The following is a 27,359-nucleotide window of genomic DNA, read 5'->3' as shown; positions in this document are numbered from 1 at the left end:
ACAAAAGGCAGTGACGGTTCTGTCCCGGCAGAAAGGACGACACCCAAACTGACAGATGCAAGGGTAATCATACCCGACCTGACAAGGGATTCGGAGCAAGCGCGCGAAGTGATTATAAAAGGCCCCCTACCCCCAACAACAAGGTATGTGAACTTTGCGCCATCTGGTCTATACTTTGCCTTTGAGAGATTACTAATTTGAGCTTCGGAGTTATCTCACCGGGTTCCCCCCAAAGTTCCTCATCTTTCCTGTTTCAGACTCCCCGTCGCTCCAGCTCAGAGGCGAAATCGTTGACAGCTAAGACCGGTCGGATCGCGCTCCATCAATTGGCATCGTCTGTGGGAACGCTTCTAAAAGCCTCCCTCTAAATCTCTCTTACCTACCCTTCTTTCAAAAACTCCAACACCCGAAGGCCCTGCCTCTCCTTCAGAATCCGGCTTGCCATCGGCAGCATTAGCCATCTCCTGAGTTATACACGAAGTGGATATAGCGCTAACATTGAGGTCGGGGTACGTGTACCGAATCATCCACCGACTCAGCTTCAATCCCCTTCTGTAAGAATCCACCATCAGGTCATCAAAACGCGGAGAGGCAATGTAGTCTTCAACGGCCTTCTTCTTGGCGTCTTCAATGCCTTGGGAGAAAATCTATGTTTTCTCCCTGATGTCCTCTAGAAGATATTCGACCTGATGTTGTAGATCCAACCTCAAGTCCACCATGTGCTTGGCGACTACCCCCATTGCCTCGGCATCCCGCTGAGACATCGCCTGCCTGGCCATAGCGACGCGAGCAGCCTCCTCGGCTGCATAAGCGGCTACCTTAGCAGCTCGGGTATTCGCCTCGGCGGCACGGAAGGCCTCCTCGGCAGCATGAGCAGCCGCCTCAGCAGCTCGCGCCTGTCGCAAGCTCCTCTCCACTTGGGCTGCTAAGGCGTGAATAGAAGAATTCACCTACCAAAATAAACAAGTGAGCAACAACAGCAAAAGCGATAGAAAATGAAGAAGGTAGACGAAATCTAACTTACCACCATAGCGTGTGTTACCGCGCGGCAGGCGACCTGATTCAAAGGAAGATCGGTCCACGTCGCGATCTACTCGGGGAAAGTAGCCTCCCTACTCTTCTGAAGAGCGTAGTTTGGCGTCAACACGCTCCTGAACTCCCCTTGAGCTCCCGAACCTGAGGGTCCAACTCGCGTATGAGCGGACCCAGAGTGAGCAGGAGTGCTGGAGTAAGCAGGAGCACCCGTGTGAGTGGTCTCAGCGTAAGGCACCCCGGCCGCTTCATGCATCGGTGGAGTCACCTCGGGCTCCCTGGGCAAATCCTCCGACGTGTGGCCTAGAACTTGAGGCTCCTCATCCGAGGGCAGCTCGGTATGAGTTCGCTTGGCGACCCGCTTCCTCTTCATGCCTTGGAGCAGGCGCCCCCCACGAGTTCTCTTCGCGTCCATCACACCTGCAGAAACGAGTTCGGCATCAGAAAAGAACAAGAGAACAAAGCAAACAAGAAACCTGAGCTAAGAAACCTACCCGAACTCAGGCCGGCCACAATAAGCTTGGCCTCCGTCAAGTACTGGTGGCACTTTAAACCTTGTCGTGCCCATTGTCGGAGGCCCTTTACCGTCTCCTTATCGAGAGTGACACCAGAATCAAAGCGACCTCACCCCACTCGGTCTGAAAGGGCCACCCCCTTGTGCACTTCGCACACCGGGACATTGGGAAGTTCGTGCAGAAGCTTAAAGCTAGGGTGAGGAGACAGGTAATACGCTCGTCTTCCCCCAGGAAAAGAACCCGCTTGTTTCTTAAGTATTAAGATGGAGGAGAATATCTCCAAGTCTAAAGGAAAATTTTGCTCACAAAAAAGGGAGACTGTCCCCACCAGGTTCCGAATAGAGTTCGAATGAAGTTGGCCAATGGTAACACCGAAGTGGTTTATGACTTCGACGAGAAGAGGGTGGAAAGGCAGTCGCAACCCCGCAACGAGCTACTCTCGAAAAATCACGATCTCATCAGGACCGTGTTCCCAGGGAAAGCTACCCGAAGGAATGAAATATGTATACCCCCCCGGGCAGATTGTAAGACATAAGTATAGATTGGAGCCCCTCGGGCATCATGGTCAAAGGACCAAACCCGTCTAGCATCCTACGGGTTCATAGTCATCTTCAAGTTCCACCTCAGGATCACTAAGGTAGTCGGGGGATAAGGCTAGGTTTGTAGAACCTACATCAGTCCTACTTGAAGAGTCGTCTGAGCTATCAAAGCTAGACATCGAGGAAATGGATTCAGTAAGGTACTCACCGGAAGGAAGTTTTGAAGGCTCCGGAGACGGAAACAAGCCAAAAAACCTTGAAGGCTAAGTAACTAGCCTAGACGTGAACTGAAAAAACCTGGACGCGAGCTGAAAAGTTGGACACGAGCTGAAGAGGCAAACCGAGGAAGTGACAAATCGACTGGGGTCCCCTACTATTTATAGCTACAGTATCCAAGAATCGACAGTGCAGATCAAAGACAATTCGACGGCCCGCACTCGCGCTGACCGCACGTCCCCTGAGATCGAGACGTGATTGGCACACGTCTTTCCGAAAAGAGCGAAACGTCAGTGCACGTCTTTTGAAACCGACGTCGCGCCGGCGCACGTCTTTCCGAAACTAACAACGCGTTGCACGCCTCACTGCAACTGACAAAACCGCCAGCGCATGTCCCTTCAAAACTGGCAGTGGCGCGCTTTTTTCAAAATTGAAAGACCCATTGTCACATCCCAGCGGCGCGATTATTTGAAATTTGAAATAAACGCGCGCTGCCACGTCATTCAACATTTATGAGCAGTAGGCACGTCTCCCGCCTTCTCGGACGCTCCAGAAAACCGAAGAATCCTGGCAAAAGCACCTCGCGCAATCAAGATTCAAAGAACGGGACAAATCCACCTACCACCTCGCAAAACTCCCCGCACCAGGGCAAGACCCTTGGCGCAAGGAGTGAGGGGCAAATGATAAAGGAAGATTTGGCCCGACCTCACAGTTATGCAACACGTGGCGAAGGCAACAGCTCGGCACAAAAGCACGCCTAAGGCGCAAGCACCAGGGGAGAAACCAGCGGTCCGAACTCCCTACTAGGGGCCCGAACTCACCCTTGGCCTCAAACCAGACAGTAATCCGAACTGGCCTGCATGTAAAAGTCCGGGATACACCTCGCCGAACTAGCCTACCTTGTAACAGTTCGGGATACACCTTGCCGAACTAGCCTACCTTGTAGCAGTTCGGAACACACCTCACCGAACTGGCCTGCCTTGAAGCAGTTCGGGACACCTCACCGAACTGGCTTGCCTTGAAGCAGTTTGGGACACACCTCGCCGAACTGGCCTGCCTTGAAGCAATTCGAGACACCTCACCAAACTGGCCTGCCTTGAAGCAGTTCGGGACACACCTCACCGAACTGGCACCTTAGCAGAACAGGACATATCTCCGAACTCAAGACTTCGCCTCGCTCACCACTCCACCACATCGCCCTCAGGGCACCAAAACCAAACAAATCGTACTATGCCTCACACCGAGGAAGTCCGTACCCAAGGGCGGCGCACCCGACTGACTTGGGATCTGACGCTTGACGGCCGCACTCCAAACGGCCACCTGCCACCGCCTCCTGACATCGCCATCTCCAGTTATAGAGACATCTCCGACAAAAGGTAGTGATGGTTCTGTCCCGATAGAAAGGACGACACCCGAACTGACAGATGCAAGGTAATCATACCCGACCTGACAAGGGCTTCGGAGCGAGTGCGTGAAGTGATTATAAAAGGCCCCCTACCCCCAACAACAAGGTATGTGAACTTTGCGCCATCTGGTATATACTTTGCCTTTGAGATATTACTAACTTGAGCTTTGGAGTTATCTCACCGGGTTCCCCCCGGAGTTCCTCATCTTTCCTGTTTCAGGCTCCCCGTCACTCCAGCTCAGAGGCGAAATCGTTGACAGCTAAGACCGGCCAGATCACGCTCCATCAGTGTTCATGCCATCCCTCGTTCAATCCCAGTTCTAGATAGAAACACCTGGTTCTACATCTCTGTGGAGGTGGAGAAGACAAACGAGTTACCTTCTGGTCTCTCCAAGCCAACTCGCTCAAAGGTCTCTCCTCCACGTGGCACTTCCACCTTTGTCACTCAGACATCTGGTCGCAGTAAAGGCATGCACAGAGAAGGCGGAAAGTCAACAGTGGCTCCTCGTGAATCTGCGCAGGAGCTCTCCTCCAAATCTAAAGGCTTTGTGGAGCTCAAAAGACGTGAAGAAAATGGACAGGCGCAACCCCTTATTAAAAAGTCTCAAATTTCAAAAGCCCCCACTAATTCCTGGATTGCCAATATTGTCCCAACTCCCAACCGGTTTGAAAACTTGGGCCGCTCTTCTCAAACCCAAGGCCCACTTAAATCTTCCGGCCCATCTAGCACCTTAAGCCCACCAGCAACCCCCACCATCAGTTAGGTGGTTTCCGAAACTCCTCCCAGTTCAGGCCGACATCTTGGTAAAGTTTTCATGGCTCCAACTCCGTCTGTGAGCTCCGGCCTGCCATCTGACAGTGAAGAAGAAGACACAGAGGACGACCTCAGCTCGTACGCTACTGAAGCAGATCCAAACCCTCGTGAGTGCTCTTAAAAGAGTAAAAGACCTGTTCGCAGACAAAGGGAGTTGGGGTTGTGTGGAGATTCTCGAGCATACCCAGTTGATCGATCCAGGCTACGGAATGTCTTCAGAATCAGACCCCCCTGATCGCAGACATGGGAGAGATTCGTCAACCTCCTTTCCTGACCAAAACCATAAATCACACTCAGGGAGTTCCCCCACCCCCCATTCGGTTCTGTCTTCTCTTCAACCTCCTTTTTCTTGCTCTGCTTCTGCATCTCATTGTCTTTTCTCCCCTTCCACTCTTTCAGGTTCAAATGAGTTGCCATCCCACCCAATGCAGATCCTTCCAATTCAGATAGTTGTTCCACCAAGCAGTGACAGGAAAGAGACAGAGAATTTGGGAATTGACAATATAGCCAGAACTTTGGGAATTGTGAGAAGAAACAAAGAAGATGAAAAGGAGAGAATCTTTAATAAAGAGGTGACTAAATCTGGAAAGGGCCAGGAGAAGAACAGAAAAAAAAGGGTCCTAAAAAAGAATTAAAAAGGCTTCAATGGGATCTAATGGATAGCATTTCAAAAGGAAATAGGGTGAATAAGGGGAAATCTGTCAAAGTGACTCAATAAAGATACTAAGTTGGAATGTCAGGGGTTTGGGAGGTCAGCTCAAAAGAAACTTAGTGAAAGAAACATTGAAGAGAGAAAATCCAGATATAACAATCCTTCGGGAATCTAAAAAGGAAGTCATCTACAGAAAACTTATGAAAGCCATATGGGGAATAAGGGGTAGAAAATGGACTGTTGTTCCAGCTGAAGGTTCCGCTGGAGGTATCATTCTAGCATGGAAGGAAGATGAAATTTCAGGCTTGGAGATTGACAGGTGAATTCTCAATCTCGGTTCTGTTCACTAATATTAAAGATGACTTCAGCTGGATCCTCACTGGTGTGTATGGTCCTAACTCTCCCTCTGATAGAGTGAGGTTTTGGGCTGAGTTGAAGTCCCTGCATGAGGTGGACGACATTCCATGGTGTTTAGTGGGTGATTTCAATGTCACCAGGTTCAGTTCAGAACATTCTAATGGTAGAACCCCAACCAGAAGCATGAGAAATTTCTCTAATTTTATTGACAGACACAATCTATGTGATCTCCCTCTTACCAATGGACTTTTCGCCTGGTCAAACATGCAAGAAAATGCCATAAGCTGCAAACTTGACAGATTTTTGCTATCTCAGGATTGGTTAGAGAGATTCCCAAACCTGTGTCAAGAACTTCGTCCAAGATGTACCTCAGACCACTGGCCCATATTGCTGAACACCGAAAGAATAATTAAAAGAAAGACCCCATTCAGATTGGAAAAATTCTAGCTACAACACAGATTTCAGTAAAAAGGTTGCAACATGGTGGGAAGACTGCAAAGTAGAGGGTTAGGCTGGATTCAAACTTCTTCAGAAATTAAAAGCTTTGAAGAAAAATCTTAAAGCTTGGGGGAGAGAAGAATTTAAAGCTGTTGGAGAAGAGGAAAATAAATTCTTTCGGAATTAGAGGACTTGGACAATAGGGAGCAAAATGGAACCCTCAATGCCTTAAACAGAAATAAAAGAGCAGAATAAAGAAAGGAAGAATCTATTGGAGACGAAGATCAAGAGTGAGATGGTTAAAAGAAGGAAACAATAATTCCAGATTTTTCCACACCTATGCCTCGGGAAAAAGTAGGAAGAATTTTACTTCTAAGCTCAACCTTAATCGGAGAGAAGTGGAGAATCCCGAGGAAATTTCTGAAGCTTCTCTTTCTTTCTTTAAAAACCTCTACTCCAAGGATAGTGAAAATCAGTTTACAATATTTAATTGGGATGGCACTACCCTATCAGCTGAAAAGAGGGATTGGCTGGAAAGAAGCTTTGAAGAGGAAGAAGTCAAGAAGACTATTTTCAGCATGGACAGAGATAGGGCCCCAGGGTCGGATGGCTTCCCTATTCTTTTCTTCCAAAAGTGTTGGGAAATTGTAAAGTCAGATCTCATGGAGTTTTCAGGGACTTCCATTCATCTGCCATTGTTAACAAGGGCCTTAACTCTACCTTTCTCCTCATCCCTAAGAAAGGGGGAGTTTTGGAAGTTAAAGACTTTAGACCTATAAGTTTGGTTGGCAGCATATACAAAATTTTGGCGAAGGTTCTGGCCAACAGACTTAAAGAAGTCCTTGAAGATCTAATTTCCCCAAATCAGTTTGCTTTTGCTGAAGGATGATAAATTGTGGACAGCATTCTTATTGCAAATGAGTGTGTGGAAAACAGAAAATCCTCTAGGATCCCAGGGGCCTTGTGAAACTTGATCTTGAGAAGGTGTACAACAAAGTGGATTGGGACTGCATTCTCGATTGCTTAAGGCTAAGAGGTTTTGGGAGAAACCGGATCAGGTGGATTAAAGGTTGTATTGGTTCTCCTTGGTTTTCAGTATTGATAAATGGTGAAGCGAAAGGTTATTTCAAGGCTAGCAGGGGTCTAAGACAAGGTTGCCCTCTTTCCCCATTACTTTTCACTTTGATGATGGATATATTTAATTATCTCTTTGACAAGTCAATTCTTCTCAACTTGATGAAAGGTTTTGAAGTGGGTAGGGATAAACTTCACATCTCTCACTTACAGTTCACCAACGACATAATCTCAGGATTGGTTGGTAATCGAATGTTTCGAGATTCTCACTGGTCTGAGAGTTAATTTCTGCAAAAGTAGTATTGTGGCTATCAACTCAGTGGAAGTGGAACTTCTAGAAAATTTCAAATTTTTATTGGGGTGCAAAGTGGAGAATCTCCCCATTACTTACCTTGGGATGCCTCTGGGAGGGAATCCAAAGGGGGTAGGCTTACTCTCTTAAAGGCCTCCTTATCATTCTGACATCCGAATGCGAGAAGAAACTATTGACTTGGAAAAAGTGTTATCTCTCCAAAGAGGGTAGGCTTACTCTCTTAAAAGCCTCCTTATCGAATCTTCCTGTCTACTTTCTCTCTATCTTCCAGATTCCGACCAAAGTCAGAAATCAGATTGAGAAGCTCCAAAGGAATTTTCTTTAGGAAGGTGGTGGAGATAAGAGAAACCATTTAGTCAGCTGGAAACAAGTATGCGGACCAAAAGAAGAAGGCGGTTTGGGTATTGGACAGCTTAAAGAGAAAAATTCTTCTCTCCTAGGAAAATGGCTCTGGAGATTTCCGAAAGAACCTAATGCTCTTTGGATTACTATCATAAGTAAATATGAACGAAATACAAACGGGTGGGATTGCAATCTCCATTTGAACAGGATAAAGGCCACCAATCCTTGGAAAGGTATATGTTCCATTCATACTTCTTTCTTTCCTTTTATAAGGTATAAAGTGGGAAATGGTTCTAAAATTAAATTCTGGAATGATCTTTGGTGGGGGGTAATCTACCCTGGAAAACTCTTTCTCTAGGCTGTTTAACCTCACCCTTGACCAAGAAGCCTCTATTTCTGCTTGCCTCCCAAACCAATCCCCCAAGAATTCTTTAAACCTCCACCTCAGAAGACCCCTAAGGGACATGGGGATTTCTGATTTAATAGCGTTAATGCAAACCCTCAAAGATGGCTATATATCCCCCTCTCATTCTGACACCCGAATATGGACCCTTCACCCAAATGGCGATTTCTCTTCTAAGTCTATGTTCAGGGCTTTGACTGCTGAAGATCAGCATCCCTCTTTTCCTTACAAGAAAATTTGGTGCAGCCACATCCCCTCAAGAATTTGCTTCTTTGCATGGGAAGCTTGTCTCCAAAAAGTTAATACTTGTGATCTCCTACAGAAAAAACTTTTGGGAAGACACTCCGTTTCTCCTCATGTTTGAATTTTATGTCTCAGCGAGGGTGAATCTGCAGATCACATTCTTCTTCATTGCAGCTTCACTCAAAGGATATGGTCCCATTTCTTGAATATGGCAGGGTACAACTGGGCTTTTCCAAAAACACATTATGGACAACTTGAATCGATGGCAAGGATCAGGGCTTAGCAAAAAGGGTAAAGTCTTTTGGCAATCAGTGCCTCATGCAGTAATGTGGGGTGTTTGGGATAAAAGAGACATCCGTATCTTTGACAATAAAAGCAGAACCTTAGAGGAGTTAATCTCAGATATTACCTATCTTTGCATCCATTGGTCAGTGAATTCAGCTCTGTTTAAAGGACTTTCAGTCAATGATATTTTCAGAGATATTCACCCCTTTCTGTTTCTGCCTCATCCCCAGCAAACTCCCTTGAGGCATCCCATATCCATCAGTGAAGGTGTGATAACCCTTAATTTTGACGGTTGTGCCGTAGGCAATCTGGGCCTTGCAGCTACTGGTGGTACAGTAAGGGACGAAAGGGGTAATATCTGCTGGACTTTTAGTGGTCCAATCGGTTGGGCCAACTCCACAAAGGCTGGGGTGATGGCTGCTCTCACCGGAATCGGGATAATAAAGAATTTGGGAATTCAGAATTTGATCATTGCAGGTGATTCAGCAAATGCGATAAATTGGTTAAGAGACAAAAAAGGGGGCCCTTGGAGTCTGTATCACTATCTGATTGAAGCTTGGGATTCTTTGGATGGTTTGAATGTTAACTTAGTTTGGATTCCTAGGGAACACAATCATACTGCAGATGGCCTAGCTAAATTTGGTGAATTTGGAGCATCTGTATAGCGACAAGCTTCCTCCTTTATAACTTGTAGGGGTTCCCCCCCGGCTTTGTATATATCCTCTTGTCCCCCCCCCCTTTTTCTCAATAAATTCTGGTTAAATTTTCTCAAAAAAAAAAATAAGAAAGGGAAAAGTGTGCTGGTCCTCCATTCCGCTGGCAATTCTGTGGGTTAGCAGGTTGGAAAGAAGCAACAGTAATTTATAGTACACAGCTTCTACTGAAGCCAAGGTCATTAATTCGGCATTAGGGGTTATTAGAAGTTGGTTGTCTATACATACTGTTTTTAAAGATGATAATACTTGATTGTACTTTTTTGAGGATGGCCTTTTTTTAGGTCTTTGACAGCTTCTCATTGTACAAAGGACCCTTTTTTTTGTTTTAATACAATTATACTTTACCTTCTCTTAAAAAAAAAACAGTTTTTTTTAACTTCATTCTATAAAAGAACTTGCAAATTTTATAACCATGACCAAAACAGGGCACAGAGATGGATGATGGTGAATCAATAATAATGTGACAACCTTTTTTAGCAAAAGCTTGATTCTCATCGTACCACATGGTATCTAGAATGAAGTACCATCAAGGAAGGCTTACCCCATCTTCAGCATACACATAAGCATGTATTCTTGCGGTTGGATCCTCTAGGGTCCACCTCATCCTATAAATCCCTAGAGAACGGAAGTCCTCAATCTGCCAAGGATAGGTTGCTACAATGCGAACAATACATTTGAATTTGGCTGTAACCTGTAAGACACACCCAAGCATGAGAAATTTGTGTTTCTATTCTACAGAAACTGTAACCTGTAAGACACACCCAGCCCTATTAAATCAATCTGATTCTGTTCAATGTAAATACATATGCCTATATATACTTAAAACTTAAGCTGTATCAATGATTACTTAAAATTAGTTTAAATGTTGTATTTATCAATGATTACTAAAAAGTCATAGGTTCAAGTTTCATACTAGCTATTTTTCAATTCATTTTGTTCATGATTTAAAAAATCAAGATCATTTTTAGTTCATTTTATTAATAATACATTTTGATTTTTTTAAATTAATTTATTAACGCTACTCATTATCTGATTCCAATCCAAATTTTATCTGAATCTGATATAAATCCAATAGATGAGATTTGATTTGAATCTAAATATTAACTAATTAAATTCAGAACTAGGTATATCCAATTCAATTTGATCCATTTGCAGATTGCAATCCAAATTTCCCTTTACAGTGATAACATCTATGAAAATAGACAATTAAATAGATGTGGAGCCAATAATATTTTACAGATTGCCAGTAAGTTGATACAATATAAATCTGTTAACCTACATGTAAAAACAGAAATAATGCCAGCTCCAAAAGCCTGAAGATATGGCTCTTGAACTGTTGGGGAATGTCTGCTCTCTCAAACACAATTTATGGGCAAAGAAAAGAGACCTGTGAATATGTGAGAACCTCCATTAATGTAGCAAATCGCACATCATCATAATCTGTCTCTGAAAAAGAAAAACTAGACATAAGTGGAAGCTACATATTCATAGTTCAAATAGCAAAGACTTAAGATGCTAGAGAGAACATATTTGCCATTCACAGTGACCAAAATGTAAACCCTATCATAGCCAATGATGTAAAACCTGTGATATGAGAGGGCCCAGGAAAGCATGACAAGGGCATAGATTCCAATTTAGATGATACACGTTCTTTGTAAAACCTGATTCAAAGAAGTGCATAAATTACAGAACCAGATGTTGTTAAAAAGTAATGCAACAGAGAACAGAACAATATGCATTATAATACATAAAAAGAAGCAATTTACTCTTCACGGTGCTTTACAATGGTGTCCTCATTGGCCAAAAGCCGGATCTTAGTAAAAGGCATCAGTACACCATGCCACAATCCTGAGCATGCTTGGCAGATTATGTTAATGAATTTCACCCATCTGCCACTATCTAATAAGTGAAGGCCAAGCTTTTCATTTTCTTGGTCAACAGTCACCCTCAAGACAGTTCCAACACAAGGAAATGCACTCAAAATGTCTCTTGGTAAAAGTGACGGTTCCAATTGTAAGGGAAGAGGGCTCTTTGCTTCATCTTCTAGCCTGCAGTTCATGAATACCATTAGTATCTGCTTCTTTCTTTTGGATATAGAAATCGAATTTTTTTTTGGATGTGTAGAAGTTGAGCTTTCTAATTTTAGTTGTACAGACAGCAAGGGAATGGCATGCAAGAGGTGTCAGATGCAGATTTTACACTAAAAAAGTTTAAATGTTTTAAAGATATGGAACCGATTTCGAAGTATCTATGTGTGAAACACAAATTAAATATTTTACGATCAACAAAAGTTTGGAACAGTAGGGGTATGAGGGAGGGAAGAGGGAGATAGTGAGGAATATGCTTTGAAGCGTCTGAACAAAGGTGGTTCTATTCTAAGAAACAAAATTGGAAATCTTTTGATGTTTAACTGATAACAAGTATGGGTTGAAGAGGGAGGTGAGGTGACCAAGTGGCAAGGGGAGCTGTAATTTTATGAAATTTAGGGGTCGTTGGAGCACTTTGGAAAAGAATCCTTGTAATTTTGTACGTTTCTCAGTGTATTTCTGTTATGTGGTTGGTTTGTCAACTTGACAACCAGCATTTTGAGATTACTGCTTTTCTCAAGTTAAATGAATTTTCTTCTGAACCTTCAAAAAAAAAAGTTTGAAGAAGCACCAGTTTGCAACTAATTAGATATCTGCCTATATGTGAAATATTCAATTGTGGCAGTGAGATCAAAAGACATAAAATTATTTGCATTGGCACCACGGTTTGACAAACTGAAGAGTTCATCCTGGAACACCAGGATCTTGGAAATACAGGTAGGGACCACAAAGGTTACAAAAAAATATAACAATTGGTTAGTGGGTTAAGTTTGCTCATTCTGAACCAGAACCACCTTGAAAAGCCAAGATTAAATTCGTGACAAAAGTATTCCAGAGAAGAAGTTCCTCCTTCAACAAGCTAAAGCAATGCGGCCTAGATAAAATGTTCAGGATAACCAATTTTTTTTTTTAATTTTTAAGCACCAGCCTTCCAATCTGGGTTTAAAATAATTGTGCACTGCAGAGGCAATAAGAATGAAACTTTACTCTAGATGTGTGGCTTTTTATAGTAAATAGATTTTTTCAAGTCAAGGCAACATCTTCTGCTAGTTAAGCTAGCATAGAAGTGACCCAAGCAATCTTGTGCAATAAATATCAAGGTTTTGGGCATATGCATACACAATCACATAAAAACAATCCTAAGCCCCTAATCACAAATGAGTGCTAATACCTATGTTGGTTTTATTTGCTTATGCATTTTTCCCCCTAGCTAGTTTTAGGTGTTGACAATTGGTTCCTTGCAATGGCTACAACCAAAAACATCAAGTTAAATAGCCAAAAACAAAAAAAAAAAACAAATTAAATCTTAGGTTGGGGACCATAGAGAGATCTGAACCCCTGTTACTTCCCATGATTTAGAGACCATGACCTACCGTCAGATAGGCATTCCTAGGTAGAACAGCTGAGTATCTGAGCCTTAAATCAGGATAAAAAGAAGATAAGCATATGAAGCATTTTCTTTTATAGAAAACTCTGCAAATAAGGGCCAAATCAGATGGTTAAAAATTATATAATTATGCTGATATTTAGTGTAGCCAATTTTTTTTAACTAGAACCATCCAATGGGTCATTTGGATCCATACCCATCTACAGGTCCTGTATCCCCAGATCCAAGACACTCCCTTGAAAGAATATCAAAGAACCAAAAATCTAAAATTTTTCATATTTGGGGCTTAAAACACATGTATAATTCTTGATGTTTATTTTTCAACATAGAAATTAGAAATGTTCATTACTCGATATCTAGAACAACACAGTGGGTTTATAGGTCAGTCAACAGCCTGACAGATATATTGGCAAAACAAGAGGTAGATTTAATGGAGAAAGAATTAGCTGAAATTGATAGCTGTTTCTCTGTTGGACCAATTATTTTGCTCCATACCAGCCATGAATGCAAGTGAGAGATTGAATGATGGAGAACAACCATATTCACTTTGTGGCTGGTGTGGAGCAAAATGCTTAGTCCCAGAGCCCGTAATAAAACAGCTGTCAAGTTCAGCTAATCTCTTTCATATATTAATGTCATTCTGATTCAGTTGGGGAATTTGTCTCCTATTCTGGAGATGGCATCTTTATTTATTATATTTTTTCCTACTCCAATAAATTTTACTTTTATTTATCAAGAAAAAAATGTAGGTCAAAACAGTAAATAAAATAAGTCAATAAATAATAAAATTTAGAACAATCCTTATAATTTTCAATTAAATTATGACATCAGAAGAATCTATCGCTGTATCACTCTGATGCAATAAATTTGACAAGCACTGCACCTTCACACAAAACTTTGAGAAGAAAAGGTAATCTAGTGGCACATTTGCTTGAAGCTTTAGCCACCAGTATATTATACAATCAACAGTACCACAGATTGCATACACTTACAAGCATAAACAAAACTAAGCCAGTAATAAAAAAGAGACAAAGATCTTTATGTACGCACTTTGTTTCAAAACATAAAGGAGGAGTATCAGTTCCATCCCACACAAAGAGCATCCACTCCCCCTTGGATAATTCACAGATGTGAAGAATCTGATCATACAAACATTACTAGATGAGATAAAAAGAAAGAAAAAATAAATAAACCAAGATTTCCTATATTTTAAAATGTAATAGCATGTACATTCTCTATAGGGCCCATTTCGGAGGGCTGAAGGTTTGATTGAGCTGCTTTCACTAAGCCGCTCCGAAGAAGCTTCACCGAAAAGCCCATTTTTGGCTGAATAGCAGCACATTTAGGCTTTCCAGATTTTTTAACCTAACATAGCTTATAGGCTGTCTGTGTAGGGTCCACTTCACGAATCTAGAAGCCACTGTGTGAAAGCCCTCCCAAATGGGCACTTCGTGGACAGTAGCAAAGTTCTTCAAGCACAAAAGAGAAAACCAGGATAAGACAACCAGTTACCTTGCAAACCAAATCAAAGCGTAGCCCTTCATGGATCTCTCTCAATAACAACATGGTTTCCCTTGTCCCTAACAAGTATAAACAGCAGTAAAGCTTAACATCATGGAGAAAATTATAAAGTATAATAATACCAGTTCCATTATCAAACCCTCAAATGAATAATTTAGTTGGAAGACAGATTATTTAATTGAATCATTATGCTGATAATGAATTCCATGGATGTCTGTAAGTATGCACCTGAACCAGAACAGCTTGGACTAAGATCATCATGGGAAAAAAAGAGATACTATATGGAAAAAATAAAAACAAAAGAAAATTAATGAATTTCATGTGAAGAACGCAGCTCCAATAGTAAAATCTCAGGCTGCAAAGTGAGAAGTCTGTCTGAATGCAGCCATTGTGTGCCAAAAATAAATAAAACAAAAAAAAGGATAGTTATACCACTGTCCATTCTACTCCTTCCAAGGCCTCAGACAGCCAGAACCATCATTTAGGCCCCGTTTGGGGCATCTTTCCGCACGAGCTGTCGGCTGTTTAGAAGTCTGACAGCCCATGTTTTCGTCTTTTCTCGTTTGGTTGGAGGAACCGAGGAAGATCTAGCCACCGAAAGACTCCTCCCCGAAAAGACACAGGAAGCCCGTTTCGGACTATTTTCAGGAAACTCCAAATGGAGTTTTTCCACTTTTTTCGTCTCGTCTTTGTGCAGAAAGACGTGCACCTACAACCAAACAGTCTGTGGGCTGCCAAGATCTTTATGTAAAAGCCCACTACGTCTTTTGGGTGTCAGATCTTTCAAAAAAGACTTGCCAAATGGAACCTTAGTAATTGGTAATGGCCCTTAAGTGAAGATTATGCACCAGTCTTAAAAGTAGTTAATAACCTCTTTTATCGGTAAAAAACAAGCAAATCTACTTTTAGAGGCCAACCTAGGTGATTGATAAAGATAAAGGTCAGATTACCTAAAACAAGAGACTTCAAATATAATTATTTTAAATATGTTCATGAATCCAACCACAAACAGTAGAACTAAACTCTTCGTTTATTAATCTAAAATTTTATTGCCAAGACATGAAATACCTGTATCAAATCGAAAACCTAGTAGCCATGTTCTTAGGCATGTTATAAAGTCCTTGCCAAGACCTCTCATATGAAATTTCAGAGAAACTTGATATGGGGTAAAATCTTCATTAGGTTTCCCTTCAAATAGAGCAAATGAAGAGAACTTCTTGTTGAAAAGAGCATAGACCTCCCCATGGTGTGCTTTAATCTGAAAAGGCCATGCCACCAATTTTGAGATTCCTTTTGTAATTAAGACAAGATAACTAACAATATCAGCTGTTATAGAACAATACCATGGAATCCAAACTAAGATATACAAGTAAACAAACTTATGTCTAGAAAGAAGGGCCTTTAAGGGATTCACATATCCCTTTGATGACTTCACAATGACATTGCCACCACTCTTAGTATTTATATATCTCAAACAATATAATAGGTTATAAAATCTGGCAGAGTCCGTGGAGAAGCCTCCTGATATCTGATCCAGATCTAACATGTGACAGGACATCCACCTTATCCTGATCAAGACACTAACAGGGCGGGGATGAACCTTTCTTTTGGCAAAAGTTCTAACTAGAGATAAAATAGCACTGCAGCCTGTAGGAAATGAGTTCTCAGTAAATACCACAACTTGACAAAATTGGATTATGTCTCCAGAGGACCGAACTTGGGGCAGCTTTTCCATGCTTTCGGCAAAAACATTTACTGTAAATCCAGGACTTTGATATGATTCATCTATCAACTTTAGTGTGCAGAAGCAATCTGCAAATAAAGGTTAGTTGATAAATGCTCAAGCGCTCAGTAATAATTTCTCAGAAGAAAGCATTTCATTGATAAATTAGGAAATGACAATCAGTCTAAAACGAAAATGTTCAATTGCAAATAAAGAAAAAAATGCAACTTTAGCTTAGTGAAAAAGCTGTCCTTTAATTGAAAGATGAATAGAAAATATATAGTTAACTAAGAATTTCATGTAATTTTTCTCTCCCTCCTTACAAAGCATATAAAATGAATCATTCAAACCGTACACACATGACAAATGAAATTGTAGGTGCATCAAAGCAAACTTTATGCACATGACAAGTGGCATTGCAAGCTAAGAATCATCAAACTAATTCACTTCCTTCTCTTGTTAGTAACATCTGCATAATTTTTATTAAGCATGAGACAATAGCAGATCCCATCATTTGAGACTACTTTGAATTGTGGGTCAAAAGGAGACTACAAGCAGCAGAAACTGTCAAAAGAAAGCAGAAGGCAAGAAATCAGCAAGCCAAAACATAACCATAAGTAGAAAGAAATAGTTAAACAACAATCCAGGTAAAGCATCATCCCAACAAAAATCTCTTTCTGTTAACTCCATTTCTATCCAAAGCTTCTATTATTACATTCACTGATCTTGAGATCCATCTGAAGATTCTGAACGAGTAATTCAGACTAAGGGTGATCATGGGCCAGGCTTAGCATCCGTGTTAAGGGCTACAGCCCTAGCTTGGACCTGGCCCAGTCCAGGTTCTGGGCCAATGCCTTTTATTTATAAATGTTGAGTTGGGCCGATTTCTAGTTATTGGGCCCAGTTATTTATTTCTTATTTTTAAGTTGTTAAGTTAGGAAGTTGTTGGGCTTTAGGCCCATTAGTTTATGTTTTTAAGTTGTAACTGTTCAGCTACTTAAGTAGCCGCCCAACTAAGGGCTTTCTTGTAATCTCCTATTCTTTTAAGCTGAGTATATAATACAAAGAGGGGCTGGCGGCCAGAACTAATTCAATTCTGGTTAACATCCTACTCCTTTTCTTCTCCTCTTTTCTTCTCTGTTGCTGAAAATCTCCATCTTCTTCTTTCTCTTCACAAGGAATTTATCTAAAACTGCAATTAGTGATTTTTACTTGGTATCAGAGCAGGTCGAAGGTTCCTTGAGCTGTTCTATCATGCAGCCCTAGATCAGCCGACCGCATGGTGATTTAAGAGGTCGATCGAAGATCTTGAGTAAGTCTAGTTTTTGGATTTTTTGGTGGATCTGTTTTGCCTTGTAGTTGGCCCAAGGTTACCCATCAAAATCAGGAGAAACTAAAGAACGGGGGAGAGTCTTGTTTCTGTTGGACTCTTCAATTTTGACCTAGGAAGTGGCGCCCTAATTTTTTAGGGTTCCTTGGAGTTTTCTGAGGGGGCGGTTCAAGTCCTACCTGTTTTGGAGGTTTTTGGAGAGAGTGGCTGCCTCTTCTCTCTCTTCTTTCGTCCCGTAAAAAATGAATCTTTTGTGGAATGACCATCTAGGGCACCAGAAGGGTGTCGTTGGTACCAAAAGTGATTTATTTGATATTCGTGCATATCACAGTAACCTTCTACCCCCTTTTTTATAATTATGAAGGGTAACAGAGTTGAAAACAAGCTCAAGAGTGAAATGGAACCAGTGAGAGGAGTTGTCAGAGACCTTTTTGGAGCTAGAACTATTACTACAGTTAAGTTGGATGGTTGAAATTACGTAAAATGGTCATAATCTACAAAGATGGCCATTGGTGCTCGTGGGAAGTTAGAGTATATCACTGGTGAAGTGAAAACCAAAACTAACAGCTCCCAGTGGGTATAGGAAAATTATATGGTGATGACTTGGTTGTGTAATTCAATGCTGCCCCATATAAGTAAATTCTTTTTGTGGGCAAATACAGCTAAGGAAATATGGGATGGGGTTGCAAAAACCTATTCACAGATGGAGAATGTTGCTAGGACTTATCAGTTGAGAAATCAGATTATTGCTACAAGACAGGGAGATAGACCTATTTCAATTTATTTTTCAGCCCTTAAAACCCCGTGGCAAGAGATTGACCATCTGGAAACAATTGTTTGGGAAACCACAAAGGATGCAACTGCCTACTAGAAGCTCCTAGAGTAGTATAGGGTTTTTGAATTTCTTGTTGGCCTTAATCCCAAGTATGATATTGAAAGACAGCATATTCTTTCCAGGGCAGTGTTACTCTCTCCCAGGAATATGCCTTTGTGTCAGGGGAAGAGAGTAGGAGAAATGTGATGATGAAAAATTCTGGTTTTGATCAACCAGCCATGGTTAGCACTGTGAAACCTAAACAAAATGGAGACCGGGGTGGCAGTGAAATCAAGAAGGAAGACAAAAAGGATTTAATTTGTGACTACTTTAAGAAACCTAAACACACAAGAGATACTTGCTAGAAACTTCATCATCATCTGGTGCCGAATAGACTCAAAAACAAGGGAAATGCTCACACAGCAGTCAATAGCAACATACTGGCCCCTCCCACTACAACTAAGAGTCCGTTGCAGTTGTTCCAATGAGGGCCGAACTTGAGAGATATGGGCAGTTCTTGAATCAGCGGGATACAAACAGTTCTAATTCAGTAACAGGTGGACAACCAGTACAAGCGGTTCTAGTGGAGCACACACTACTTCCTTTGCTCACACAAGTAGTTCACATGCCACTGTAAATTATGTTTCTAATACATGTAAGGAATGGCGTCCTTGGATTATAGATTCTGGAGCCTCAGAGCACATGACCCAAAGTTCCACTATCTTTTCCTCTTACCATGTCTGTTCTGTCAGAGACAAAGTCTCCACAACTGATGGATCACATGTTCCCATTGTTGGGAAGGGGACTGTCAAGATTAATGATTCCATTTCCCTTCCCTTTGTCCTTCATGTTCCCAGATTGAGTACTAACCTGTTATTTGTTAGTAGTTTGACTAAGAACCTGAACTGTTCAATAATTTTTTATCTTGATCATTGTATTTTGCAAGATTTGGATTCAAAGAGGATGATTGGGAGTGGTCATGAAGTGAATGGAATCTACCTCCTAGACGTGCTTCCTCCTCATTAGGGTCATCATGTCAACAAGGATAGTGAGTCAAGGATTGTGAGTCAGATTATGCTTTGGCATATCGTTTAGGTAATTTGTCTTTTTCTTCTTTGAGTTTCTTGTTTCCAAAGCTTTTTGAGTCTGTTAATTTGTCAAGTCTGGAGTGTGAAGGTTATCAACTTGGAAAACATTGTAAACATGCCTTTAAAACTAGTAATAAAAGATGTTCATCTCCTTTTGATGTTATTCATTCTAATGTGTGGGTACCTTATCGTGTTCTTTCTATGGGCGGTTATCGATATTTTCTCTTATTTGTGGATGATTTTTCTCGATATTCTTGGATTTACTTAATGAGATCCTGAGATGAGGTACTATCATTGGTAAGGCAATTTCATCACATGGAGCCAACACAGTTTGGGATACGAATAAAGGTGTTCAAATCAGACAATGCAAGGGAATATTTTGAAAAACATCTTGCTTTGTATCTGTTAGAATATGGTATTGTCCATCAGAGCAGTTGTTCCTATAGTCCACAGCAAAATGATGTGGCAGAGAGGAAGAACAGGCACATTGTTGAGATAACAAGAAGCATGATGATCACATCTACAGTTCCAGTTCGTTTTTGGGGTTATGTAATTCTCACAATAGTATTTTTTATTAATAGGGTGCCCTCCCGTATACTTGGATTCAGCACCCCATTCAACCTCCTTTTTTCCTGAGGGGGAGATGTTTCATATTCCTCTCAGAGTGTTTGGGTGTATTTGCTTTGCACATATTCTTGGTCCTCATCGATCGAAGCTTGATCCAAAGGCAAAGAAGTGTGTCTTCCTTGGATATGCAGAAAATCAAAAAGGGTACTATTGCTACGATCCAATCTCTAGGAGTCAATATGCTACTATGGATGTCACCTTTTTTGAGTCAACATCCTTTGTCTCGAAGAATCCTTCTCAGGGGAGTGTTTTGGGGAAGTGAGTGAGCAGTCTATCCCTCTTCCAGTTCCAGTTCTTGTGTCTAATCCTATGTCCAATCCTCCTATGTCACCTACCTTACCACCTCCCTTGCATCCTGGCTTCTCAGTGCTACTCACGGTAGAGACTTCACAGGGAGGTTGATTCCACTGCAACAGAAGTCACATCACTTCCTGTCAATTCCTTGGAGACTCTAGATTCAGCTGACACGGATTCAGGTATTCCTCTTGATCCCTATATTGTTTCAGTTCCCATTGATTCTACTAATCCCATTACAGATAATCCGGACCTTCCTATTGCTCTCAGAAAAGGGAAGAGAAAGTGTACTACTCATTGTATTACATAGTATTTATCCTACAGTGGACTTTCTCCTTCCTACCGTGCTTTTCTTTCCTCTCTTGACTCTATTTCTATACCCAAGGGTGTCAGTGAGGCACTCTCCAAACCTGAGTGATAAACAACTATGCATGAAGAGATGGAAGCCTTAATTAAGAATCAAACATGGGAGACTGTGGATCTACCTAAGGGCAAGGAGACTGTCGAATGTAGATGTTAGACAGTTTTGTATATGCCCTTAGCTTCAACCCGATTTGATGTACTTTTGATATTTAGTGTAAACAAATAAAATGCATGTTTGATTCCTGTTGTTTGGTATAATTCTGTGCAAGACCCTAAAATTGGACACTTATTGAGACTCGTGTTAGTTTTAAATGTTCACAACCATTGGATAAGTCTGGGGAGATTTATCCTGCCAAGGCTGATACTGGTGTGACACCAAGTGTTGGGATGGCCTGTCTCGGCCACCAGGGTAAGACCCAAGGCACATGTAGTATGGAATTACTCGAATCCTTGAACCGGACCAGGTTTCCAGTATTGCCCTGGACCTTTGAGACAGATGGGCAAAACCAGAAAGTTACACCTGACCCCTAGACTCGATTATGACACTTCACTAGGTGTCGGATCGGGTTGTCTTTGATATGTTAATCAGTGAGATCCTTAGCGGGGATCAAAACCTGGGTATGTTGGGACAGTCTGAGAATTCATCCGAGTGGGTAATCATAATGACAGGATCAGCCCCTTTGTCGGACAAAAGTAATGATCGGGAAGGCACTCTCTCTGATGAAAACCAAACTGTCGGCAATTGATTTCAATCGTTGGAATTTTGTTTTGCAAAATTAATATACATATATATATTTGTACGGTTTCAAAATGTTTGCAAATGGTTTTAATTCCCGAGATCCATGTGAGTGGAGAGTGCGGCATTGTTCCTTGCAACCAAAGGAGAGGTCATCTCTTGTTGGGCAGTGCTTGATCATTAAGGGCTGAGAGGTTAAGTGTAAGACCATTTAGGATAATACCTGATGGGCTAATCTTGCACCTGTCCACAGTCCCTGGGTTTTTATAAGATGGCTTGGCCCAGGGACCACTTAATGTAAGTGTTGGGCCCATAGGGTCCATGTGATGGGCTAAAGGGTTCGCTGAGCTTTTCAGTGAATTCAGCTGGGCCGAACCCATGTGGCTGGTGTGTAGATCAATGCTTGGGTCCCATGCCAAACAAAGAAGCCCAACTGGGCAGCAAATTGGAAACTAGTTAAGCATTGAACACTTAATGGGCCAAAATTCAAGCTGGGCTGATATGATCACCCATCTATGGGGCGTATTTGGGATTAAAATTAGAAAAAGGATTGGGCCTTTAACCTTATCCATTCTGGGAGATCAAATTCAAATCAAATTTGAATCTGGTAACCTCCTAATAAGGTCAGGTGTAAGTTAACTTAATCTGCATATAGGATTAAGATCATCCACTATCCAAATACTGATTTGGATTGGGATAACTCCTAATTAAGAGGTTTCTTAATCAAGAAGAAAAGATGAGAAACCCTAAGAGAGATCATAATCAGATTTCAAACCTAAGGGTTGTGTGCAAGAAATCATCCTGCGAACTGAGATTGGATCTCATACACACTCCAGAGAGAAGGGAAGCAATTCAGCCATCTTCGTCCCAGGAGTTCTCCTCTAGCCGCCGCCATTCTTTCTGGCAAGATTCGATCTTTGAAGAATGAAGAAATCAAGAAATCAATTCTTGACAACAGTCTTGCAGAAAAGACTGAAAAAGATTTGGTGCTCAGAGTTTCCAGAGGATTCTTGAGAATAATCCAGTGTATGACGCATTCTGCTGGTTCCGTTCCACATACAGTTGTATCATCTTTAGCAGGAGCGGATCTTGGTGTCCTCTTTGAGCATGAACACCAACTTTAGGAGATACTACTTCTCTGGATCAGGTATATTTCCTCCCTTCCCTTTTTGGTTCAGATCTGGTTCGATTATGGTTCAAGTAGGATCCTTGAATATTGTATTCTAAATTTAGGGAATACGATTCCCAGTTGGGAGAAGGTAAGAAAATTTTTGAAATTTGCCCACCCATTCCGCAATCTTTATGGCGTCCATTAGATGGATCCTACCATTCTTTCAGTAGATGGGTTTATCCTATAGTGGACTTTCTCCTTCCTACCATGCTTTCATTTCCTCTCTTGACTCTGTGTCTATACCCAAGAGTGTCAGTGAGGCTCTCTCCAAACCTGAGTGATAAACAACTATGCAGGAAGAGATGGAAGCCTTAATTAAAAATCAAACATGGGAGATTGTGGATCTACCTAAGGGCAAAGAGACTGTCAGATGTAGATGGGTTTACACAGTCAAATATAAAGCATATGGAAGTATAGAAAGGTATAAGGCCAAACTTGTTGCAAAAAGATACACACAAACCTACAACATTGATTACTTAGAGACCTTTGCACCAATTGCAAAGATGACTTCTGTTCGAATACTTCTTTCTCTTGTTGCCACATACTCTTGGCCCCTATTTCAATTTGACGTGAAGAATGATTTCCTGAATTGAAATCTGCAAGAGGAAGTGTATATAGATCTTCTTGTTGGTTTCTACAATGATTTTGAAAAGGGAAAGGCATGTAAACTTAAGAAGTCACTTTATGGTTTAAAGCAGTCACCTAGAGCATGATTTGACAAGTTCAGAAATGCCTTGGTTGCTTTTGGCTACACTCAGACTCAATCTGACCATACCTTGTTTGTGAATCAAAGAGGATCCTTAGTGTCAGTCCTAATTGTTTATGTGGATGATATTATTGTCACAGGGAATGACCTAAGTGAGATTGATAGTTTGAAGAAGAATCTACACGGAGAATTTGAAATTAAGGATCTTGAAGAGCTTAGGTACTTCTTAGGCATTGAAGTTGCAAGATCAAAATATGGAATTTTTATTTCTCAGAGGAAGTATGTTTTGGATTTTCTACAAGAAACAAGGAAGCTTGGAACAAGGGCAATCAGCACTCCTATTGATCAGAATCACAAAATTAATGCATCAGAAGGTGAGCTGGTAAAGGACATTGGAAGATATCAGAGACTTGTGGGGCGGCTGCTATATTTGTGTATGACAAGACCAGACATCTCCTATGCAGTGAGTGTAGTAAGCCAACACATGCATGCTTCACGAGTCCAGCATTGGGAGGCTATTGACAAAATTCTTGCTTTTCTGAAGGAACACCCAAGCATAGGCATATTGTTTACTAATCATAGACAATTGAAGCTAGAGGCTTATACAAATGTTGATTGGGCAGGATGCCTTGATGATAGGAGATCTACTTCAGGAGTTTGCACCCTTGTTGGGGGTAACCTAGTCTCGTGGAAAAGTAAGAAATAGACAGTGATGGCAAGATCAAGTGTAGAAGCTAAATACAGGGCCATGCCACATGGCATTACAGAACATTTCTGGATCCGTTCCTTGTTAGGAGAGATTAGTGTAAAGGCAGAAGAACCTATGATGTTGTACTATGATAATCAGGTAGCAATTAACATTGCCCAAAACCATAGTTTTCAAGGCATCTAGGCGATTCTGAGCGACACTAGGGCACCTAGTCACCTAGGCAATAAAAATTTTATAATATGAAAAACTAACTTTTGGCTAGTTTCCTAGTTTTATATACCATTCAGCATATATGTTAATTGAAAAATAGCATTTCTCTTTATTAAGAACATTAAATTTCCTCTAAAAATGTGGCAAATCATCACATCCAAAAGATAAAAATCTTTTACATGTATTAATTTCATTATTTTCAAAAATAACACTATTATAAAAAGTATTTAAAAAAGCAATTTCATATTAATTAGCAGCTAAGGAAGGCTATTAACTTTATATGATAAATATTCAAGATGGAAAGTAAAATAGAAAAAAAAAACAATGATGGATTTTCTATTTTATTTAATGAAAGAGAAAATTAAAAAAATAACTTTATCTTTCCCCTTTCTTTCTTTCTTTCTTTCTTTCTTTCTTTTCCTAGGCAGGCGCCTAGTTGCTAAGAATCCAGGCGTTTGGACGAGGCACCTAGTCGCCTAGGTGATGCCTTGACAACTATGTCCATAACCCAGTTCAGCATGACCAGACAAAGCACATTGAAGTGGATAGACACTTCATCAGAGAAAGGGTGACTTCTAGGGAAGTTTGTCTCCCATACATTGCTTCTGATCTGCAACTTGCTGATGTTCTCACAAAAGGTCTTGCAATAAACAAGTTGGAGCATGATCTACGCAAGTTGGGAATGTGTGACATTTACTCCCAACTTGAGGGAAAGTGTTGAGTTGGGCCAATTTCTAGTTATTGGGCCCAGTTATTTATTTCTTATTTCTTATTTTTAAGTTGTTAAGTTAGGAAGTTGTTGGGCTTTAGGCCCATTAGTTTATGTTTTTTAAGTTATAATTATTCAACTACTTAAGTAACCGCCCTACTAAGGGCATTCTTGTAATCTCTTATTCAATTACAAGCTGGTCTCCTCCATCCAAAGGCTCACTGAAGTTGAACTTTGATGGAAGTAGCATGGGTAATCCGAGATTATCCGGAACGAGGGGTGCTTTGAGAAATGAAAAGGGAGAGATTTTGTTGCTCTACTCGGGTCCCTTGGGAATTGGGAACTCCATCAGGGCAGAACTTTTGGCTGTTGTACAAGGGGTGCAATTTGCAAACCAGCTAGGGGTACAACACCTAATAATCGAGGGGGATTCCAAAGTGGTGTGGGTTGGTTAAAAAATCCTGAGGAGGCTATGTGGCGTTACAAGAATGAAATGAAGAAATTTAGTTGGTTGACAAGGAATATGTTGGTCACTGTACAGTGGGTGGGGAGATCAGCAAATACTTTGTCAGATGTGTTAGCTAAGCAAGGAGTAAATTGGGAAGAATTGTTTTGGGCTTAGTTGTGATTCTTGCTTTTCTTTCCTTGTTTACTTGTAAGATTCAAGGAGGGGTTGCAACTCACGCCTCTCCCTGGGATGTTGTATAAACTCACTCTTAATCTGCTTCTGAATTATTAAATTTATTATCATTCATCAAAAAAAAATAAAAAGAGGGGCTGGCGGGCAGAACTAATCAATTCTAGTTGACATCCTACTCCTTTTCTTCTCATCTTTTCTTCTCTATTGCAAAAACTCTTCATCTTCTTCTTCTTCTTTCTCTTCACAAAGAATTTATCTAAAACTGCAATCAGTGATTTCTACTATAAAATATTAATTATATAAATTTGTTTTATACAAAAACATTACATATAATAATATTTATAATTTTCTATATAAAATATAACATAAAATAACAAATATAGTTCATACCTGGAATTTCTAGGCTAGACTGGAAATGATCGCCCCTAATTCAAATTGGTTGCCAAAATATTTAACCTCCCTTCAGGTGACTTCTTCTGATCTAAACATGGGTGTTCAATTTAAAAAGGGATTGAAAAAGCCTATGACTCTATCAAAGGGATAGGATACATGTTTGGAAGTTGGTCAAATTTTCATTTTTTGGATGAACATTCATTGTGACAAAATGTCCCTTGAAGATCTGTTGCCAAACTTATACACAATTTCTGAAAATAAGGAGGCAGTGGCAGCATATGAACGGTGTGTAGGTGGGAACTCCACCCCTCTGGTGGGGGTGACATGGCCATCTGGACCACAAAATTTCATAGAATACCCCATGACTAGGACATAGCCAAAACAGTTGATCTTTGATCTATACTGTAAAGCATCCATCTGAATGGTGTGTAGGTGGGATAGGTTAGGTAAGTTCTTACTGAGGTCTTTGCATGGGTATTTGTCAATTGTAATCGTCTACAAACATAGCTTTTGCTCACAAGGTTGTTTGGAATTTTCCCCGGTGCCATCTAAGATAGCATTCATGACTTGGATTGCAGACTTTGGAAATATTTAAATAGAGATACACTCTAAATTAGAGGTTTGGAACTCCACCCATCTAGCTGCATGTTTTCCTCATGTAGCCTTGAAATGGAAGGTCATCTCTTCTTCTTCACCAAGTTAGTTATCAGACTACGTCAATAATATAGTAGTTAAGATAAGCAATTAAAATCAAATAGATGGACTATAATTATAATCCAATACCAACTTTAAGATGACCTCTCAATTGGCTCAGCAAACACCTTATGATAGTTCTCATCATTCTACTACCATTTGGATGGGATCCAAGGCAGCTGTAAGTCTGGCCTTTTGTCATCATTGCCAATGAGAACAATTTTATTCATTAAAATAAGCAATTAAAATCAAATTGATGGGCCATAATTAATCCAATACCAACTTTAAGATGACCTATCATCTATTAATTGCATGTTTTCCTCATGTAGCCTTGAAATGGAAGATCATCTCTTCTTCCTCACCAAGTTAGTTATCAGACTGTGCCAATAATATAGTAGTTAAGATAAGCAATTAAAATCAAATAGATGGACTATAATTATAATCCAATACCAACTTTAAGATGACCTCTCAACTGGCTCAGCAAACACCTTATGATAGTTCTCATCATTCTACTACCATTTGGATAGGATCCAAGGCAGCTGTAAGTCCGGCCTTTTTGTCATCATTGCCAGTGAGAACAATTTTATTCATTAAAATAAGCAATTAAAATCAAATTGATGGACCATAATTAATCCAATACCAACTTTAAGATGACCTATCATCTATTAACTGGCTCAGCAAACACCTTATGAGAGTTTTCATCCTTCTACTACCATTTGGATGGGATCCAAGGCAGCTGTAAGTCCGGCCTTTTTGTCATCATTGCCAGTGAGAACAATGTTATCCATTATGTCAATGAACCAAATGCTCAGGA

The 27,359-nt window shown here is 40.8% G+C and overlaps 1 protein-coding gene and 3 non-coding genes across 5 annotated transcripts in view; all 4 read right to left on the bottom strand.

The window, feature by feature from the left end:
- LOC148855133 (protection of telomeres protein 1b-like) overlaps window positions 1-27,359 on the bottom strand; it is a 44,199-nt gene that overhangs the window by 14,533 nt on the left and 2,307 nt on the right. For both annotated transcript variants that reach the window (XM_088986219.1, XM_088986220.1), the window contains exons 2-9: window positions 16,015-16,151; window positions 15,408-15,597; window positions 14,331-14,398; window positions 13,869-13,957; window positions 11,111-11,392; window positions 10,929-11,005; window positions 10,732-10,790; window positions 9,886-10,035 (exon numbers count right to left, since the gene is read on the bottom strand). In XM_088986219.1, the coding sequence (XP_088842345.1) occupies window positions 9,886-10,035; window positions 10,732-10,790; window positions 10,929-11,005; window positions 11,111-11,392; window positions 13,869-13,957; window positions 14,331-14,398; window positions 15,408-15,597; window positions 16,015-16,151 (1,052 nt within the window). The remainder of the gene's footprint in view (window positions 1-9,885; window positions 10,036-10,731; window positions 10,791-10,928; window positions 11,006-11,110; window positions 11,393-13,868; window positions 13,958-14,330; window positions 14,399-15,407; window positions 15,598-16,014; window positions 16,152-27,359) is intronic.
- Window positions 26,658-26,755, bottom strand: LOC148855136 (small nucleolar RNA snoR113). Its single transcript, XR_016095377.1, has one exon. It is a non-coding gene; the product is annotated as a small nucleolar RNA snoR113 (small nucleolar RNA).
- On the bottom strand, window positions 27,018-27,116 carry LOC148855135 (small nucleolar RNA snoR113). The gene has a single exon (XR_016095375.1). It is a non-coding gene; the product is annotated as a small nucleolar RNA snoR113 (small nucleolar RNA).
- LOC148855134 (small nucleolar RNA snoR113) lies at window positions 27,215-27,313 on the bottom strand. Its single transcript, XR_016095376.1, has one exon. It is a non-coding gene; the product is annotated as a small nucleolar RNA snoR113 (small nucleolar RNA).

Source organism: Nelumbo lutea, chromosome 4 (genome assembly GCF_056320005.1).
Source record: "Nelumbo lutea isolate HS-2025 chromosome 4, American lotus-T2T, whole genome shotgun sequence".
Taxonomy (NCBI): domain Eukaryota; kingdom Viridiplantae; phylum Streptophyta; class Magnoliopsida; order Proteales; family Nelumbonaceae; genus Nelumbo; species Nelumbo lutea.
This window is presented reverse-complemented; position numbering and strand designations above follow the sequence as displayed.